Here is a 19,295-nt window from a genome sequence, read left to right as displayed (position 1 = left end):
TTTAATTTATGGAGGATGAACGAATGAGACGACTGGCATGTTAATGCACGTGTTTATTATATGACAGCTAAAGGCAGAGTGAGTAGCGGCTCTCCGAACCCAGCCGGGTTGGTCCCCACTCGCAGGAAGGCAACCAAACTCGACCATGTCGTATAAGCGAGCCGCCACAAATTTATAACCAGATCAAAGAATACTCTGCAAAGTATAGAAGTGTACTTATGTATATGTACGTACATTATAAAACCCAATATGTGGTTGAAAGTTTTGATGAAAATATAGTCTGTTAATACCATTTTACTCTTGTGAGATCATAAATAAAACACAAGTTAATATTTTTGAATAAATGGTTATAAACAAATGTCACATTTGTATGGTTTTATCATTGATGTATAATACACTAGATCCACGCTCACGCTTTATACTGGTCTCCGTTTTGGCGTATGCACAGTTTCTCTCAGTAGGTAGGTAGGTACCGCTACGTCGTATGGAAAAAAACCTTTTTTTTTCCCAACTTCCCCGCTAGTTAAACCCCCCGCATCCCTCAGTTAGCGAAGACAAGATCTCTGACCAAAATCATACGTCAGGGCCCATCTATGTGTATTATGGGTCTACGTGACGAGACAGAATGTTAAATTACAGAAAACACAAATATCGGAAGGCAAAGATCGAAAATCGAAAGATCTTAAGTCGAAAGATCAAAAAAAAAGGGTGTATGGGGGATGAACGAATGAGACGACTGGCATGTTAATGCACGTGTTTTATTTATGACAGCTGAAGGCAGAGTGGGGTAGCTAGCCCCGAACACAATCGAGTTGGTCCCCACTCGCAGGAAGGTGACCAAACTCGACCATGTCGAATAGTGAGCCGCCACAGGTGCATGGTAAATGGTACATACTTAATTTGCGCGAGCAGGATACAACAGGAACAAGAGGAACGGGCTTTTCCTCCCGTATTAATGTGCGCGCGCAGAATACGGGAGGAAAAGCATGTTCCTCTTGTTCCTGTTGTATCCTGCTCGCGCAAATTAAGTGAGTTTGTACCGTTTACCATGCACCATTTGTTTTTGATCTTTCGACTTAAGATCTTTCGATTTTCGATCTTTGCCTTCCGATATTTGCGTTTTCTGTAATTTAACATTCTGTCTCGTCACGGAGACCGGTGTATTATATATCTATGAGTTTTATCCAGTGGCGGCTCTTGGATAAGATATCTGGGGGTGCTGCGGTTGATTAAAAATAAAAAAAATGTTTATTTGGATTATATTTTACTATTAACATCAAAATTAAACATTATATGTATTTTATCCTTGAAAAAAGGTCCATCACCTTTTCGTTAAATTTTTCACTGTTCATAATCATTTTTTTTCAATTGAAAGCATAGACAAAGCCGTCAATCTTTCCTGAAACATTGTGTTTCTTATATATGTATGTCTTTATTCTATTTATTGATGAAAAACACTGTTCTGGCTCAGAGGTAGTTGAAGTTGTAAGCAGAATTTGAATAAGTTTTGTTATTTCCACACGAGCTTTGCATAAATTGATTGCGAAAATAAGTTTTAAAAATATTAATAAATCATTAATACTATGCATTTCTTTCCTTGAGTAAAACACTTATAATTCGGTTTGAAGTTTTTCTTTATCTAGCATTGGATATGATTCAACGGTTAGTAGTAGATCTTCCATTGGCATTTTCTTTTAGTACTTTTCAAAATTATCTTTATTAAATAATTTCACAGCTTTTAATTGATTAGAAAAAGTATATCTTTCTTTTATATCCTTAATAATAACATCGCACATATTTTTGGCTTCTATAATATGTACGATAATATATGCATCACATATTTTTGGCTTCTATTCGCTATAAGAATCTCACATTTGTATAATGACATTAGTGAAACTTTTTAAGTTTTCTTTAATTGAAAATGTATCGATATTACTAGATTGCATTTGGTTATAAATAATTTCTACATGCGGCATTAACTTGTGAAAAAGTTCTGACTAAAATAAAAAATTGTATTTAGTAAATTGGTATAATCTGTTATTGTTTTATCAGTATTTTCGGAAGAATATTTAAGTTCTTGAAAAGGATAAATGTTTTAACTTCTGTTAAAAGTCTGTTCAAACTTCAAACTTAGTCGAATCGAACCGACTTCAGCAGGTATCCGGCCATACGAAAAGTATTCTTTGGTACATTTAGTATGGGCCTATTCATATTAAGGTCTGTTAATACATATTAGCAGAACACGTTTATAGCACTACATGTCTCCGGCTCGAATACGGCAGGTTCTACTCATACATAACATCACAACATGTCTCCGACACGTTGTCAGTAGAAATTATTACATTTAAAATAAATAAAACACAAAGGCCAAGCAATAGATTTGTGTATTTAATTTTTATTTAACATTTCTCTTAAAATTATTTATATAAACTGAAATGAGAGGAAATGTCATGTGAGAGGGACGCCAGAAACTTCATTGCATGCATGCGGCCAAAATTTAAGAATACATATTTACAGTAGTTATATAATGACCAATTTTTTTATACATATACATATGTATGTTGTTGTTATTCCATTTTGCCCAGTGTGCAATATTTTGTGTGCCCCTTGAGGCCAGATTTACGAGAAAATGATTTAAAACAAATGTTACATTTGTGCGGTTTTATCCCAGTATGCAATTTGTTATGTGACCGAAGGCTAGATTTTTGAGTAAATGATTTTAGACAAATTTCACACTTGTAAGGCTTTTCCCCCGTGTGAGATCTTAAATGTAACACAAGTACATTTTTTTGAACAAATGATTTTAAACAAATGTTACATTTGTGCGGTTTTATCCCAGTATGCAATTTGTTATGTGAACCGAGGCTAGATTTCCGATTAAATGATTTTAAACAAATTTTACACTCGTAAGGCTTTTCCCCTGTGTGAGATCTTAAATGTAACATAAGCTCATATTTGTGAATAAATGATTTCAAACAAATGTCACATTTGTGTGGTTTTATCCCAGTATGCAATTTTTTATGTGTCCTAAGGTCAGATTTACGAGAAAACCATTTTAAACAAATTTCACACTTGTAAGGTTTTTCTCCAGAGTGAGTTATTAAATGTAACACAAGTTTATTTTTATGGACAAATGATTTTAAACAAATGTCACATTTGTGCGGTTTTATCCCAGTATGCAATTTTTTATGTGTCCCGAGGTCACATTTACGAGAAAATGATTTTAAACAAATTTCACACTTGTAAGGCTTTTCCCCCGTGTGAGATCTTAAATGTATCACCAGTTTATTTTTTCGAATAAATGATTTTAAACAAATGTCACATTTGAACGGCTTTTCTCTAGTATCTAAAAGCAGTTTAGAATCATTGGGAAATGTCTTTGAACAAATTTCACTATTCTTTTGGTGAATTGTCGGTAATGAAGGCTCATCGTTCCATATTATATCTTCCAACAAAACTTCTTCAGTCTTGATCTTCAAGCAATCATCAAACCTCAGTTGAGACGTTTCGTTACTTCGAAAACAAACCTTTCGAAAGCTGATTAACAATTCCAAATTGGTCTTACACGAAAGACACACCGTGTCCGGCAACCCGTCGTCTCTATTAACCTACAGGTGAAAAAAGAGGATTAAGAGAAGAGTTAACCAATTGGGTCCACAATAATTGTAACGTGTAACCAGCAACCGACCTGAATTTGACAGCAGGTCCGAATGCGTTGCTCCAGATGCTCTGGATGAGGATCGCCGAAGATGGAGACGGAAGACTCGGCTGGAGCCGATCCAAGACAAAGCCTACACTCCATCGTCCCTGCATTTAACTCTGACAGCAACCAGATCGACTGGGCTTCGCCTTGCTATTTCTTAGTGACATCTTTTGTCTAAATTTGATACTAGTTATACCAATCAGTCGGTTGACAGGAGCATGTAAATTAATTGAATACTGAAACACTGAAATTCATTCGCCAAATGCTATTCTACTAATGCCGCTTTCATAGAAAATCTCTATACCTAAAGATATATTCGTCGAATCTATACACCAAAATGACAGAATCAGCGAATTTCGAATTTTAGCCAAGTTTCAAACCATTAGTAAGATACTTAATTATTTAGTTATTTTTCGACGCGATATCTAGAGATGGCGTAGTAACATATAATTTAAATCTTCTGTGGCATTTAATCTGATAGGCAAATTGCAGACACATTGCCTTTTGATTTTGCTGCGGCAACCAATGCTTTACAGAGAAACATTTTAAAAGTTTATTTGTAAAATTATGAAATTGATTGATTACACCAATTTCTGGAGTTATGGAAAATGTGGAAGTTACAGTAAGAAAAGTATTAAATGCAATTAATACCAGTAGTAAATTGACGAACTTGTTTAACCCTTTGCCCGCGGCAATAAATATAGCGAACAAGTCCTGTACGCGGCACCTTTTTCGCGAATTTGGCAATCGAGTTTTCGACCTTAAATACGGATTTTAATATTTACTCAAGTAACCAGATATGTTAATTATCACATAAAGTATTATTTTAAACAATAAAATACAAAATATATCTAGTAGTTTTGGCTTAATTGTCAAATAATCATTCTTCATACAATTGAGACGTATCGTCGCCATTGTTCAACTGACGTGACGTCACATAAACGAGGTTCCCCTATGGCTCTTCATCTAAATTTAAAAGTCTTCACCAATATAATACACAATTTTAACATTTTTATTTCAAATACCCATACATATTATATAAGTAAGCATATGTACACTGGTTGACAAGAATATCTCCATCATTAAAATATCTGACTGGAAGATTAACTTCTGATTTGAATGCCAAAAATACAACTGACAATAAATTATATAGCTCCAATAAAAGTCAAGTTTATAACAAACGCATTGTCATCTAGGTGACATTGTACATAAAACAGAACTTTGAATATAGCAATATATCAATAGATAACGGAAGCTTTATTGTCCGTCCATACATAAATATACAACACTTATAAAATGTAAATAAACAGACTAAATCGAGATCTTATCGGTCAACCAAAAGTAGCAATTCATTCAGGTCAGACTTAAGTTGTAATACATTTTGTTTCAACAAACATATATGCACGTGTAATTTATTGAAATACATACGAGTCTTTATGATTTTCAATATAAAAGTATATTGATTATAATGGAATATATTATCATATGCATAAATAAAAAAGTAATAGCAAAAATTTGTTTCTTGCTCTTCTGGAGTATAAATTTGCATTTGTCAAAGTAAGTCTCTCTGGCGAAAATAATTAATTTATGTATCTCTCCACATGAACCTTTTACTATTCTCTCAGTTTTTCAGTAAATAATTTCAACCAAATAGATTATAGAATGTTTAGAGGTAACCTATTGAGTATTAACCTATTATATCTTTCAAGATATTCAAACAAGCCCAAAATCTAAACGTTCAATAAAATTTAATTTTTGTACAAAGGAAAAAATTTAGGTCATGTACTAGATATCATACATAGATGAAAATTTAATCACAAATTAATATTTATTATGTTTCACTATAACATTATTCATAAATATCAAAATAAATTTTTCCATGATATATATTTCAAATTTTCATATCAATCTTTTGTTAATGCTATTTTATGACCAACAGAAACGAACCAATTGATCTTTATTATTCTGATCAGCTCAAAGTCTTCTTTATCAGATTATAATTTTCTCAAATGTATATATATAGAGATGGTTCATTTGAAAAGTATCATAGCTGTCTTGCTTCTTCGAGTGCAACACCAGAAATAAAACCAGTGAGTTGAACATAATATAAAATTTCATATTAATTTTACAGTTCATAATAAAACTTGAAAATTGTTTTCAGATATTAATATGAAGTTCCTATTCGTGGTCCTCGCCCTTGTTGCGAGTGCAAGCTGCAAGCCATATGTAGCAATCATGCCACTTCCTGCTGATGTTTCCGACACTCATCCAAGCATCATGCCTCTACCTGCCTACCCAGGAATTATGCCACTGCCCGCTCCTGAAGAAGGTCATGGTATCATGCCACTTCCCGCCCCAGAAGAAGGTCACGGTATCATGCCATTGCCTGCACCTGAACTTCCTCCTGTGTCGACCTTCCCCCTTGTAGTCGACAACGAACCTGCTTTCCTGTTTGGAACCCCACTCGTACAAATCATTCTGAACATCAACAGTAATGAAGCTATTTACGTGCCAGCTCAACCTGAAGATTTACCCATTGATTTGACTAGACCTTCCCCGGAACAACCAGAGATTATGCCCTTGCCATTCCCCTTCCCAGAAGACTTGACCAAACCCGCCCCAGTTCCAATTGATCCCGAATTACTTCGACCAGCTCCACTTCCAGTTGATCCCGAATTACTTCGACCGGCTCCACTTCCAGTTGATCCCGAATTACTCCGACCAGCCCCACTTCCGGCTAACCCCGAATTACTTCGACCAGCCCCAGTTCCGGCCAACCCCGAATTACTCCGACCAGCCAATCCCAATGATGGAATCATCTACTAACTGGACCTTATATTTCTTTGTCCATTTTATGTAAAAATATAATCAATACATAAAATCTTTGAAAACTTATCTGTGATTAAAATTTCCAACCATTATTTTTATTCTTCTTCTTTTTTTTTTTTATTCCTCTCCTCGTAGGAGGTTGGATATCATGACATATATCTTCTCTCTATCCATGGTTGCCCTGAAAAGTGTTGTGGAGTCACATTGGTACCATCCACGGAGATTGCCCATCCATGAGATGCGTCTTCCACCAACGCTTCTTTTCCCTTGTACTTTCCCCTGCAATATGAGCTGTATGATTTCATATTTCGGATTTCTCATCACATGACCCAGGTATTCGAGTTTTCTGCGCTTCACGACGCTTAATAACTCTCGTTTTCTTTTCATTCGTTTCAATACTTCTTCATTTCGGACTCTGTCCACCCAGGGGATCCTCAACATTCTCCTGAAACACCACATTTCAAATGCTGCCAGCTTTTTCTCTGTAGCTTGAGTCATGGTCCAGGATTCGACCCCATAAAGAAGTACTGATAGAACGTAGCAGTGTAGAATTCTCATCCTTAGGTCAAGATTGAAATCTCTATTGCAGAGGAGATCACGCATCTTGAAGAAAGCGTTTCGCGCCATCTCTATTCTGATTTTAATCTCTTGTGAATGGTCCCATTGGTCGTTCAACCAGCATCCTAAATATTTATATTGATGCACTAGTTCAATGTTTTTGTCATTTATTTTTAGTGGCGTGGGAGGCATTTCCAATTTTTTTTTTATTACATATGTATGTTTATTATTTCATTAAATATTTCATACAAAATTTAGATAATCAAAAAACATAATAAATGTTTGCCAATTGTATCTTCAGGCACTACATTTTTTTACACAAATAAAAATAAGGTTTTTATAGACAACATACATACATATATCTTCATACTTGAATATATACATATATATATATATGTATAGTATACCTGTATACTTAAAAAATTAACGCCCACTTTATTGCTTATTTTATTCAAATACTATTCGGAAGGTATCAAACTATTGGTGCAATTTGAACAATTTCAAATAAATTTCTATTTTGAATATGCTATTTGAAAAGATTAAAAATGTGAAATTATAGATGAATAAAATCAAATTTAGCATAATGACAATAAATATAATATTATATTTTCTAAAATATAACCATGTGTGTATGTATGTATTTATGTATGTAAGAATGAAAAATGAGATTGATTTTTTTTTAATACAATCACATAATGACAATCCCAACTTTAAATATTAATATAAAGAAAAAAAAACACTTTTTATGTAAAAAGGATATTAAGTACCTACATATATAATCTTAATTTCAAAAAATTCAAAAAATTTAATCATCGAAAATAAAAACAAACAAAGAAATGAAACTTCTATTAAACTCACTAAGTAATAGTTAATAAATTTAGTTTTTTTTTTAATACAAAAATTTGATCTTATCTAAATATACTCATAAATCAGATAGGAATAGTTTGAATAAAAATGACCACTGACAAGAAAGCCATGTGAAACGTAAAGGAGGTATGTAAAAATACGATTATTTCCAATGTTTTGGTTTTAACTTTCATATATGCATATCATATTTTATAAGAAACCTTAAATGTTGAGATAATACACACACTTACAATTTAACATAGAATAAAAATATAGTTTTTTCCATTTTGGAAATTTTAGTCAGGGCATTATAAAATACTTTTATAGCAAAATTATCACACATATTAACTACAAAATTTACGTTTTAATATCCCTTTTACTGATAAAAAATAAATACTTTAGAGATTAGCATACACATATGTACATATGTAGTATATGTGTAATTGGCATTAAGAAATTTTGGATAAATAGCGTAAACTATAAATTTAAAAAAGTAAAATATAAGTATTAAAGCAAATTAAAATGAAAAAATACATATGTTAAACATGTAGAACACGCACTGTATTATAGGTTTTTGAGCTCTTTTTCCTAGTATGCTGTAGATTAACATTATAATAATATAATACTATGATTACTAACCAAATTAAATTAAATTGTAACATAGAAAATGATCAGTAGATCAGTAGCTATTAAAATAGATATAAGATGTATTGTGAACATAATTTCGTAATAATAAAAAGCATTTAAAAATCAAAAACACGCACTGTAGCATAACACATTTAATTATTACATATGTATGCATGTAGTTTTATTTTAAAGTGAATAAATATTGTTTGGGATAGCTATCCTTATTGCATTCAACACTCTTAACTTCAACAATCGAAAATCGTATTCAAGTAAAGAAACATATTAATCAGGGGCGTCATTTCAGCTGTTCCCAAGGGGGGGGGGGGGCAAAATTTTTGACCAGTAAGGAATGACTTTCTAGGGGAAGGGGGGTGTATTATATTTAAAAAATGAGTGTATATGAATTGTAACTATTTCGTTTAATAATTTTTTATTTATATATTTTTATTATGAAATTAATTTTTAATATGCTATGGATATCCACCATAGGCATGTTTCTGTGGTTTTATTTTTTCGATTAATTATTTTTATAGGAGCTAGGAGCTGCCAAACATCTATAAAATCGCCTCTTTTTTACACCCACGAAAAGAGTCCAGGGTGCTTATTTAACGGTTGATTTTTAAAAAAATACGAGCACACAAACATAGAAAATATCTTTCTCATACCGATGATGAATTTTTTTTTTAAATTTGTTTTAGTTTCGGAGGAGAAAACTGGAGAATACGAAACCTCGATTTTGTCGACTTAAAATACGTATTATCTGGTCGAAGCGCAACTGTCGCATTCACTCAATATATATATTGATATGTTCTGTCGCATTCACTCAATATATATATATATATTGATATGTACTGTCGCATTCACTCAATATATATGTATATCGAACAAAGGAACGGCAACAAAATTAAGGTTTCGGGTATACAGCCCTCTTAAGAGTGCACTACATATATTAGAAATCGTCAAAATATTTTTATATAACATTATACATATGGACTAAATATGCGTTCGATGGTTTTTACGGTGTTTATGTACATATAAAGCGCGATAAGTAAATTAGTTACTTTAATGAATAATGATTTAGGTCACAAAATAGAGAGCTTCAAACTTCTTGATTTTCGAAATAAAATCAATTTTTGAGTCCAAACTTTCTGGCAATAAATGAGAAATGAAAAAAAGAAAAACTTTTTTGTAAAAATATTATAAAAATAAGACTCGATATGAAGACCCAGATTTGGTGAGGACACTGTTTGTGTTGCATATGTATTATTGCGTATAGACCGTCTTACAAAATTTAAAAACCAAAGCCTACAGTCCCATTAAATTTTTGTCGACAAGCTATCCTGCGAAATTAAATAAAACGAAAAAAGCTTATTCTTTCATTATTTTCCAATTTGGTTTTGCGCCCTTATGTCGGTGTGCAGCTTTTTCCCCGTGTGAGATCTTAAATGTAACACAAGTTCATGTTTATAAGCAAACGATTCAAAACAAGTGTCACATTTGTGTGATTTTATGCCAGAATGCTTTTTAACATGTGACCATAGGCTATATTTTCGAGTAAATGATTGTAAAAAAATATCACATTTGTGTGGTTTTATCCCAGTATGCAATAGTTTATATGCCTCGAGGTGAGTTTTACGGGAAAATGATTTTAAACACACTTCGCATTTGTGTGGTTTTATCGCATTATGAATGTTTTCTTCATGTAACAAGAGGCTAGATTTATGAATAAATGATATTAAACAAATTTCACACTTGTAAGGCTTTTCCCCCGTGTGAGATCTAAAATGTAACACAAGGTTATATTTATAAATAAATGATTAAGAACAAGTGTCACATTTGTGAGGTCTTCTCCCAGTATGCGTTTTTTTATGTGACTCGAGGTTGGATTTTCGAATAAATGTTTTTAAACATATTGCACATCTGTGTGGTTTTATCTCAACATGCAATTTTTTATGTGTCCCAAGGCTAGATTTTTGAGAAAATGATTTTAGACAAATTTCACACTTGTAAGGCTTTTCCCCTGTGTGAGATCTTAAATGAAACACAAGTTCAATTTTTTGAATAAATGATTTTAAACAAATGTCACATGTATATGGTTTTATCCCAGTATGCCATTTGTAATGTAACACAAGGCTAGATTTTTGAGTAAATGATTTTAAACAAATTTCACACTTGTAAGGCTTTTCCCCCGTGTGAGATCTCAAATGTTGCACAAGATTATGTTTTTGAGAAAATGATTTTAAACAGATGTCACATTTGTATGGTTTTATCCCAGTATGCGATTTTTTATGTGCCCACAGGCCAGAATTTTTTGAAAACGATTTTAAACAAATTTTACATGTGTAAGGCTTTTCCCCCGTGTGGGATCTTAAATGTAACATAAGTTCATGTTTAAAAGCAAACGATTCAAAACAAGTGTCACATTTGTGTGATTTTATGCCAGAATGCTTTTTAACATGTGACCATAGGCTATATTTTCGAATAAATGATTGTAAACAAATTTCACACTTGTAAGGCTTTTCCCCCGTGTGAGATATTAAATGTAACACAAGTTTATATTTATAAATAAATGATTTAGAACAAGTGTCACATTTGTGTGGTCTTATCTCAGTATGCATTTTTTTATGTGACTCGAGGTTGGATTTTCGAATAAACGATTTTAAACAAATGTCACAATTGTGTGTTTTCATCCCAGTGTGCAATTTTTCATGTGACGTGAGGCTATATTTAAGGGCGAATGATTTTAAACAAATTTCGCACTTGTAAGGCTTATCCCCCGTGTGAGATCTTAAATGTAACACAAGTCCATTTTTATGAACAAATGATTTTGAACACATGTGACATTTGTGTGGTTTTAATCCAGTGTGCAACTTTTTATGTGTCCCGAGGCTATCTTTCTGACTAAATGATTTCAAACAAATTTCACACTTGTAAGGCTTTTCCCCCGTGTGGGATCTTAAATGTGTCACAAGTCTATATTTTCGAATAAACGATTTTAAGCAAATGTCACATTTGAACGGCTTCTCTCCAGTATGTGATCCTTTGTGTAAAACTAGTTCAGATTCACTGGGGGTTGGCTTTAAACAAATTTCACTATCCTTTCGGTGAATTGTCGGTAATGAAGGCTCATCCTCCCATATTACATCTTCCAACAAGACTTCTTCAGTCTTGATCTTCAAGGAATCGGCTAACTTCAGTTGAGACGTTTCGTTGCTTCGAAAACAAGCCTTTCGAAAGCTGATTAACAATTCCAGATTGGTCTTACACGAAAGACACACCGTGTTCGGCAACCCGTCGCTTCTTTTAACCTGCAAGTGAAAAAGTAGGATTAAGAGAAGAGTTAACCAATTGGGTGCACAATAATTGTAACCTGTAACCAGCAACTGACATAAATTTGACAGCAGGTCCGAATGCGTTGCGCCAGACGCTCTGGATGAGGATCGCCGAAGATCGAGACGGAAGATTCAGCCAGAGCTGATCCAAGACAAAGCCTGCATTCCATCGTGTCGATATTGAACTCTGAAATCAGCCAGATCGACAGAACTTCGTCCGGCTATTCTTTAGTGACATTTTATGTCTAAATTTGGTACTCGTTATACCAACATTCAGGTAACTGGGCAACTGCTCACTGACAACTCTTACCAAACTAGGTAATTCCTCGCACAGACAATTCCTCAAGAGCTGAAGACAATGGCAACCTGGACTGACGGGAGGGGTTACAGAATATGCAAATTATCAGGGCCCAGATTCAGTTAGTTCCCAACGTTTTTTGACTTGCGTACCACTTGATACATTATACTAAATTGTAACACGATATAAAACTATTTCATGAAATTTGTTATTGCAAGTGTAATTATATAGTATGTATTTGCATGGTAAGGAATGTGAAGACAGGATAGACGCAATGGGTCTGTTTTGTTAAGAAATTTTGTTGAAAAATTAAGTTATATGCGGAGTCACAATTATAATATGCTCAAAGTTTAATATATTAATTTACTATTTCGTCATACTTTTATTACTGATAAATGGTTTTAATAAAAACACAAAATTACAAAGTATGGGTCTACGTGACGAGACAGAATGTTAAATTACAGAAAACACAAATATCGGAAGGCAAAGATCGAAAATCGAAAGATCTTAAGTCGAAAGATCAAAAAAAAATTCTGCGCGCGCACATTAATACGGGAGGAAAAGCCTGTTCCTCTCGTTCCTGTTGTGTCCTGCTCGCGCAAATTAAGTGAGTATGTACCGTTTACCATGCACCATTTTTTTTTGATCTTTCGACTTAAGATCTTTCGATTTTCGATCTTTGCCTTCCAATATTTGCGTTTTCTGTAATTTAACATTCTGTCTCGTCACGAAGACCGCTGTCAAACATGCCTCGTCTTTCACTCTTCGATATCTGAACCATCCCGCACACATCTCAACAATTTTCGATACACAGCTTCCAAAAATCTAATTTTCTAATCATTCTTCAATTTTATCCGCAACATTAAATATCGTTATCGAAAGTCAAATTCAAGTATATGAAATAATTCAATATTTTACAGGACTGCATTTTTTTTTTAAATAATTGTGTATGCGTTGTGTACTTTAATGTATAATTAATATATTATATAAAAAAATATGCCAGCTTGGATTCATGCGGTCATGGAAAGTTATAATAAAGTTAAAATACAATATATCTAAAATTATTGATATTGATAAAAACATTACTCTAACTTTTTATTAAAAATACTACTACTAAATAGTTATTAATATTAAAATAAAGTTATGCAAAATAATAGTAAATAACTGTAGATAAAAATTCCATAGTTTTAAAACAAAATATACACTTAAGAACTTTGAAAGCAGTGTGTTCACTTTAACATTTAAAACGAGACTAATTCAGGTGACAAATACTGCCGTCACAAAAACTTTTTTGTGAGCGATGTGTATTTTATTTATTGAGCAGACAACAATAATAATGATCTCTCAGGAACCACGTATTTATTCTATACTGAGAAATGCAACAATTATTAGAATTAATATCTACTTCGTTTTAGACTTTTGCACTCCTAGATTGTCAATTTCGACCAATGTGCGTCGGTGTTTTTTTCTTTCTTCGAAATAAAATTAATAGAGAATTCTATATTTTAAGTCGGTCGGCAATCACAAACAAAAACAAAATAAAAATCACACATCATCCGATAAATTTGACCTCTGAGCTGATTTATTTGTTAATATTATTTCCCTTTATGATGACCGACAAGAGGATGGATTTTGAGCGAATTCATGAATATACAAATATAATCTCAAATCAACTCAAACAACCGAATATAGGCTAAAGTGTGATGCCGTATAATTGTTTTCTCAGAGGACAGTGGATATCGTGACGACTTTTAAGAAATAATAACAATATTTTATTTCGCTCGCAAGCAGAGAAATTATAATATTTCTCTGGTTGTAAATGCGTATCGTCGTAAATCAAAACATTGTTGTAATTCAAAACGTCAACGATGATCTAATTTTAGCTTTGTGGCGGCTCGCTTATACGACATGGTCGAGTTTGGTTGCCTTCCTGCGAGTGGGGACCAACCCGGCTGGGTTCGGAGAGCTACTACTCACTCTGTCTTCAGCTGTCATATAATAAACACGTGCATTAACATGCCAGTCGTCTCATTCGTTCATCCTCCATACTGGTGACCCCCGACATCGAGCCACGCAGCCTCGATCAATTTCAACATGCCGCTCATCCCTGCCTCGCCGAGCCAGGCGGGGAAGCTACCCGCCGCGCCCCCCATCGCCATCAACACGCGTCGCGGCCCGCGGGTGACAATAAACGAGCAGACACGGCTACCTACCTACCTACCTACCTACCTACCGACGTCCAGCCACAACGTCGATGACAGGTGCTTAAAAAAATGGGGGAGCGAATGAGACGACGATCTTGACAGCTGGATGTGGAGTCATGCGCGATCCACTACACATAGAACGGTCATCCAGCACCACAAGACATACACCACCTCAGCACCATCATCATCATCATCATCATCAAGGCCCCGTCCGTCCCCACGAGCGTCGTCACGCCGAGACGGGCGGTAGCGCTACAACACCTCCACGAGCCACAACGACTCACAGTCCAGCTCGGAGTATCATCAACCACATCGATGCCCCTGCCGCCCCCGCCGCCCCACCAACCGACATCAGCCTCGGAAGAGCGGCGCCGCCGCAGCATCGCATCGCATCGGCGCGACCATCGGACCACCCACCGTCCTGCTCGCGACGTCACCGCCCTCGAATCTACCGACCATTCAGGGCGGTACACCTATGTACACAGCGGATGACCCACGTCAACATTTTTTTTTCTCCCCACGTAATAATTTTTTCTCTTTGTGTAACAATAATTTTTTTTCTTTTGTAAAATTTGTTTCTTTGTAATTTTGGTATCGCTGATGCTGGGGGGGGGAGTGATGTGGCGGCTCGCTTATACGACATGGTCGAGTTTGGTTGCCTTCCTGCGAGTGGGGACCAACCCGGCTGGGTTCGGAGAGCTACTACTCACTCTGTCTTCAGCTGTCATATAATAAACACGTGCATTAACATGCCAGTCGTCTCATTCGTTCATCCTCCATAGCTTAATCTCGCTATTGAGCTTAATTTTGATATTTAATTTTATAGGACGGGTGATAGGTTTCGACCGTTTCCCGGCCTATGGAAACTCGGTTGAGTTTTAAAGAGTACTTAATTGTATGTATGTAGAGTTAATACAAGTTGTGGCGGCTCTACGACATGGTCGAGTTTCAGTTACCATCCTGCGAGTTGGGACCAACTCGGCCGTGTTCGAAGTGTTATCACTAGTCACCGGACCCAGAAGGTGCCGCGTATTGTTCAAAGGTTGTAAATGCATTGTTAAAGGTTTGCCGAACCTTTTTCACAAAGGATTTACAACAATGGAACAATGGATAGCACTGTGACTATCCGGTGTCTAGTTATCACCACTCCGCCTTCGGCTGCCATAAAAAAAACACGTGCGTCAACAAGCCAGTCGTCTCGTTCGTCTCATCCCCTATAGTGAAAGTACATACAGTGTAATCGAAGAAGGCTAGTTGCTTGTCTTCGATGGAAGGTCTGACTGAACTGCTTGTTGAATCCGTTCCGGGGGTTTATATATTGCAGTCGAAAACACGACCGTGTGAAAATGTCATTGCCTGAAGGTCGAGTTATGGCTGCATCTTGGGTTCGCTGATGGTCCCTGGTCGAGTTCTCGGGAATTCAGAAGAAGTTCTCGGGAATTAATTGTGCTCTACATCGGTGTAATGACGAATGGGGTAAACATCTGGAAGTAGTTAATTGCGGCTGTAGTTCGATGGGGAAATATATGGATTCCTCGAACTGGGTGCATCTCGGACTCCATATGAATTGACGCATGTCCAAAGGGCCTGTTTTGGGTCAACAAAGAGGTCGTCTTGTGGCTGCGTTTTATGTTTGCCCACGGGTTCCGGATGATTTCACGAATTTACCGTTTCTTTCCGGGAAGGGTTGTGTGCTTAGGTTCACATATCTGGGTGTGTAACTGTAAAATTGGAGATACAATGTTGTACGTACGCCAGGGGTTCCCAATCGAGATGCCACCTGATGTCGTGATGTGTGTATAGCTCGTGGTAAGCGTCGGCGTGTGGCTTTCCTCACGGTGTCTTCCTTCGTCGTCTGTGGTCTGGTCTCTGCTGCTGGCTGTTCTGCTCTCTGTCTCCCTCTCTCGTACCGTGTGCGTGTGTAAGCTCGATGTGTAAAGTAGGAAAAAGGGTGGGAGATTATATGCAATGACAACAGGTCGTAAATCTGTTTTGTATGCTACTATATTTCCAGTTAAATGTACAGAGAGCAAGCAGGGGGATAGGGGGGGGGGGGGTACGTAAACAAAGTACACGTGTTGTGATTTGAGGTTATGTCAAATCCAACACGTGGCTGGTGTCACTTCGACGAAGAGAGACAGGGTGTTCCTCACTTCTCACCGGACGTATACTGAAGCTGAACTCCCAGTATCGTCTGCCGATCAGGCCGAGCTGACCGGGACTCGGTGGTGGGAACGAAGTCGGGAGCGAACCGAGATGTTCACTCGACCGAAGCGGAAAGCGAATAGCCAACCGGGCGGGAAGCGCCGCTTTTCCTCCAAAACAAATAGCTACTTTTTGGCCGTAACGCCACGACAGCTGACCATGATAGAATTGGTCAGAACAAATGTATCTCTAGAATTGCTGTACTTCATTCCTACAATTTCAATTTTTAAATTTAATTTTCATTTCAATATTTTGTACGCTACTGGTTTTAAAAGTTGGCCTGTGGGCCGTTCGTTGGCTTGGTCCGTACGCACCATATTAAGGTCTGTTCAAACTTAACAGCACTGCACGGCTTCAGCACTGCACGACTCCGTTTCAAATATGTCATTTTATTACATTTCTATTCATATCTAGCTACACGTCGCGGTGACGTCAAGCTTACGGCACTTTGGCCGAGTGCAAGGCAAAATCGGCTTACTTATACATTGCAGGCCATGACGATACGGCGCAATATTGTTTACGTCGTATTGTCGAGTACTTACAATATGAATGCATACACGTGCATTCGTAGCTACGCGTCAGAATACAAGTCAGCATAAATGTTTCGGCGTTTATCGATCGAAAAATTATGTATAATCTTGTTTTTGTTGGAAGAAGAAGCTCAAGAAGGCAATAAAAAAGCACAGAGGCGTTTTGATGTGCATCCCATGTTAAAAAATAGAAAAACCTCGATCAGCTCCGGTCGAATCTTCCGTCTCCATCTTCGGCGGTCCTCATCCAGAGCGTTTGGTGAAACGTATTCGGACCTGCTTTCAAATTTATGTCAGTTGCTCGTTACAGGTTACAATTATTGTGGACCCAATTGATTAACTGTTCTCTTAATCCTACTTTTTCATCTGCAGGTTAAAAGAAGCGACGGGTTGTCGAACACGGCGTGTCTTTTTTACCGATGCTTGCCCATCTTGCGAGTAATATAAACAAACAGAGAAGTTTTTATCGGACATAGGTCGAGCGCCAAGCGTCAAATACGACTGATGCTAAAATTATTTAGATATGTCCGTGGACATAATGTCACTTGACAACAAAAAAACACCTAAAGCCACTTCTATTAATATTACATTTCTCTGGACTAAACTACATAAATTTGACGTTTGTTTAAAATCGTTTACTCGCATATATGAACTTTTTCCCAATTCTTTTTACGCATTCATTAACTTTTTCTTATTGGTGCTATAAGCAAAGTACACATGAAGTCTAATTATATAAATATCTCCATAAATATAGTTAATATTGAGTTCATATTTTAGGTATTTGATGAAATTATTATAACATATAGTTATAGTTATATTATATAGTTTTTTCTATTTTTATTTACGTTAACTTTGTGTATCAATTAATTTTGTGTAGCAGCTTATTTAAATCATATGAGTATCTGTGCGTATTCAGGATCTGCCTTTTTACGGCTGTGATATTTGTATAATACAAATTTTATTATTTGTAATATTTGTAATAATAATTATCTTATGAAAGTTCATTATGTTTATAACTCTTTTATAATTTAATTCATAAGCAATTATATTTTTGCATAATACATATTTATTTACAATTTGTTTATTTAAATTCTTCATTTCAATCATCCTTTTCCTCACGCTTCCGGTAACTAGTTCAGAAGTTGAAACTTATTAAAATTTACTTAACACCTTACTGTCCGCTCACCCGTATATGCGTGAATAAAAACTTTGCGTAAACGTCCGCCCACGCGTATATACGTGAATAAAATTAGCATGCGCTTTGTGTACATACACGTACACGAAAACAAATTCTCATTCATATATGTATGAATACATATCTATATGTGTGTATGTATGTATATCTGTCAGTGGCGGTTCGTCCTAATGGGCTGTCAAGCCGCAGCCCCTCCTCTAAAATTATAAAATATATGTTTAATAATACATATATTTTATTTATTAACGATATTCTTTTTATTGGTTGGATGGACGAACTATTGGGGCCTTCAACAGAATAAATATTACTTATAATATTGTTACGTACGCCGCGGATTAAGCGAATAGAATCCCAGAGACTATGTGACCGTTCAAGGGTTATCTGTTAACGGATTAACTAAGTGCTTGCAATTAGGACCAACGGATATCTGTTAACGGATTAACTAACTACTTCCAGGATTATATCTGGACTCTAAGTGCATTTAGGCTAAACAATGACCGTTATTAGGCCTTTCTCAGAATCGGTACGGGGAGACCCAATGTCGTGGAAATACATATCCGAATACGTGACTATACAACAGGTAAACAGATTAGACGTCCTGAGAGATCTACCCTTTATAAGGTGGTACGTAGGCGATATCAGGTCATTCTGGACTGAGCACTGCCAGTGCGTGTATCTCCTTAATCATCAATAAATGCTGTGAAACGACTGTTGGCCTTTTACTTGGATCCTCCACCCACCCCTACGTAACAATATTAACCGTATCCAAAAGGGTGATATTGTAAGTAATATTGACTGTTTCGAAGAACCCACTAACTTGTATGGTGGGTAAACGGACTACTAGTCATATGTACATCAGTCACAGGACAATCGGTCACACTTGATCACCCGTCGCACTAAAACTGGTCACACCCTAAAACTACTCACACCCTAAAATCGGTCACGAGAAAACTGGTTGACCGATTTTA

The 19,295-nt window shown here is 35.8% G+C and overlaps 4 protein-coding genes across 4 annotated transcripts in view; 1 reads left to right on the top strand and 3 right to left on the bottom strand.

The window, feature by feature from the left end:
- Window positions 1-19,295, bottom strand: part of LOC143919146 (uncharacterized) — a 1,208,594-nt gene that overhangs the window by 96,401 nt on the left and 1,092,898 nt on the right. The window lies entirely within an intron of this gene.
- On the top strand, window positions 765-7,678 carry LOC143919145 (uncharacterized). The gene is made up of 3 exons (XM_077441340.1): window positions 765-880; window positions 5,643-5,793; window positions 5,865-7,678. Exon 3 carries the CDS (start codon window positions 5,873-5,875, stop codon window positions 6,527-6,529), a length of 657 nt encoding a protein of 218 aa, XP_077297466.1. The 5' UTR covers window positions 765-880; window positions 5,643-5,793; window positions 5,865-5,872; the 3' UTR covers window positions 6,530-7,678.
- On the bottom strand, window positions 2,367-3,868 carry LOC143919119 (uncharacterized). Its single transcript, XM_077441308.1, has 2 exons — window positions 3,689-3,868; window positions 2,367-3,608 (listed from the first exon to the last, which is right to left on the bottom strand). Exons 1-2 carry the CDS (start codon window positions 3,800-3,802, stop codon window positions 2,568-2,570), a joined length of 1,155 nt encoding a protein of 384 aa, XP_077297434.1. The 5' UTR covers window positions 3,803-3,868; the 3' UTR covers window positions 2,367-2,567.
- LOC143919088 (uncharacterized) lies at window positions 8,965-12,178 on the bottom strand. Its single transcript, XM_077441275.1, has 2 exons — window positions 11,952-12,178; window positions 8,965-11,871 (listed from the first exon to the last, which is right to left on the bottom strand). Exons 1-2 carry the CDS (start codon window positions 12,063-12,065, stop codon window positions 10,381-10,383), a joined length of 1,605 nt encoding a protein of 534 aa, XP_077297401.1. The 5' UTR covers window positions 12,066-12,178; the 3' UTR covers window positions 8,965-10,380.

Source organism: Arctopsyche grandis, chromosome 11 (genome assembly GCF_051622035.1).
Source record: "Arctopsyche grandis isolate Sample6627 chromosome 11, ASM5162203v2, whole genome shotgun sequence".
Lineage (NCBI taxonomy): Eukaryota > Metazoa > Arthropoda > Insecta > Trichoptera > Hydropsychidae > Arctopsyche > Arctopsyche grandis.
Note: the sequence above shows the minus strand (reverse complement) of the source record. Positions and strands in the feature narration are given on the sequence as shown.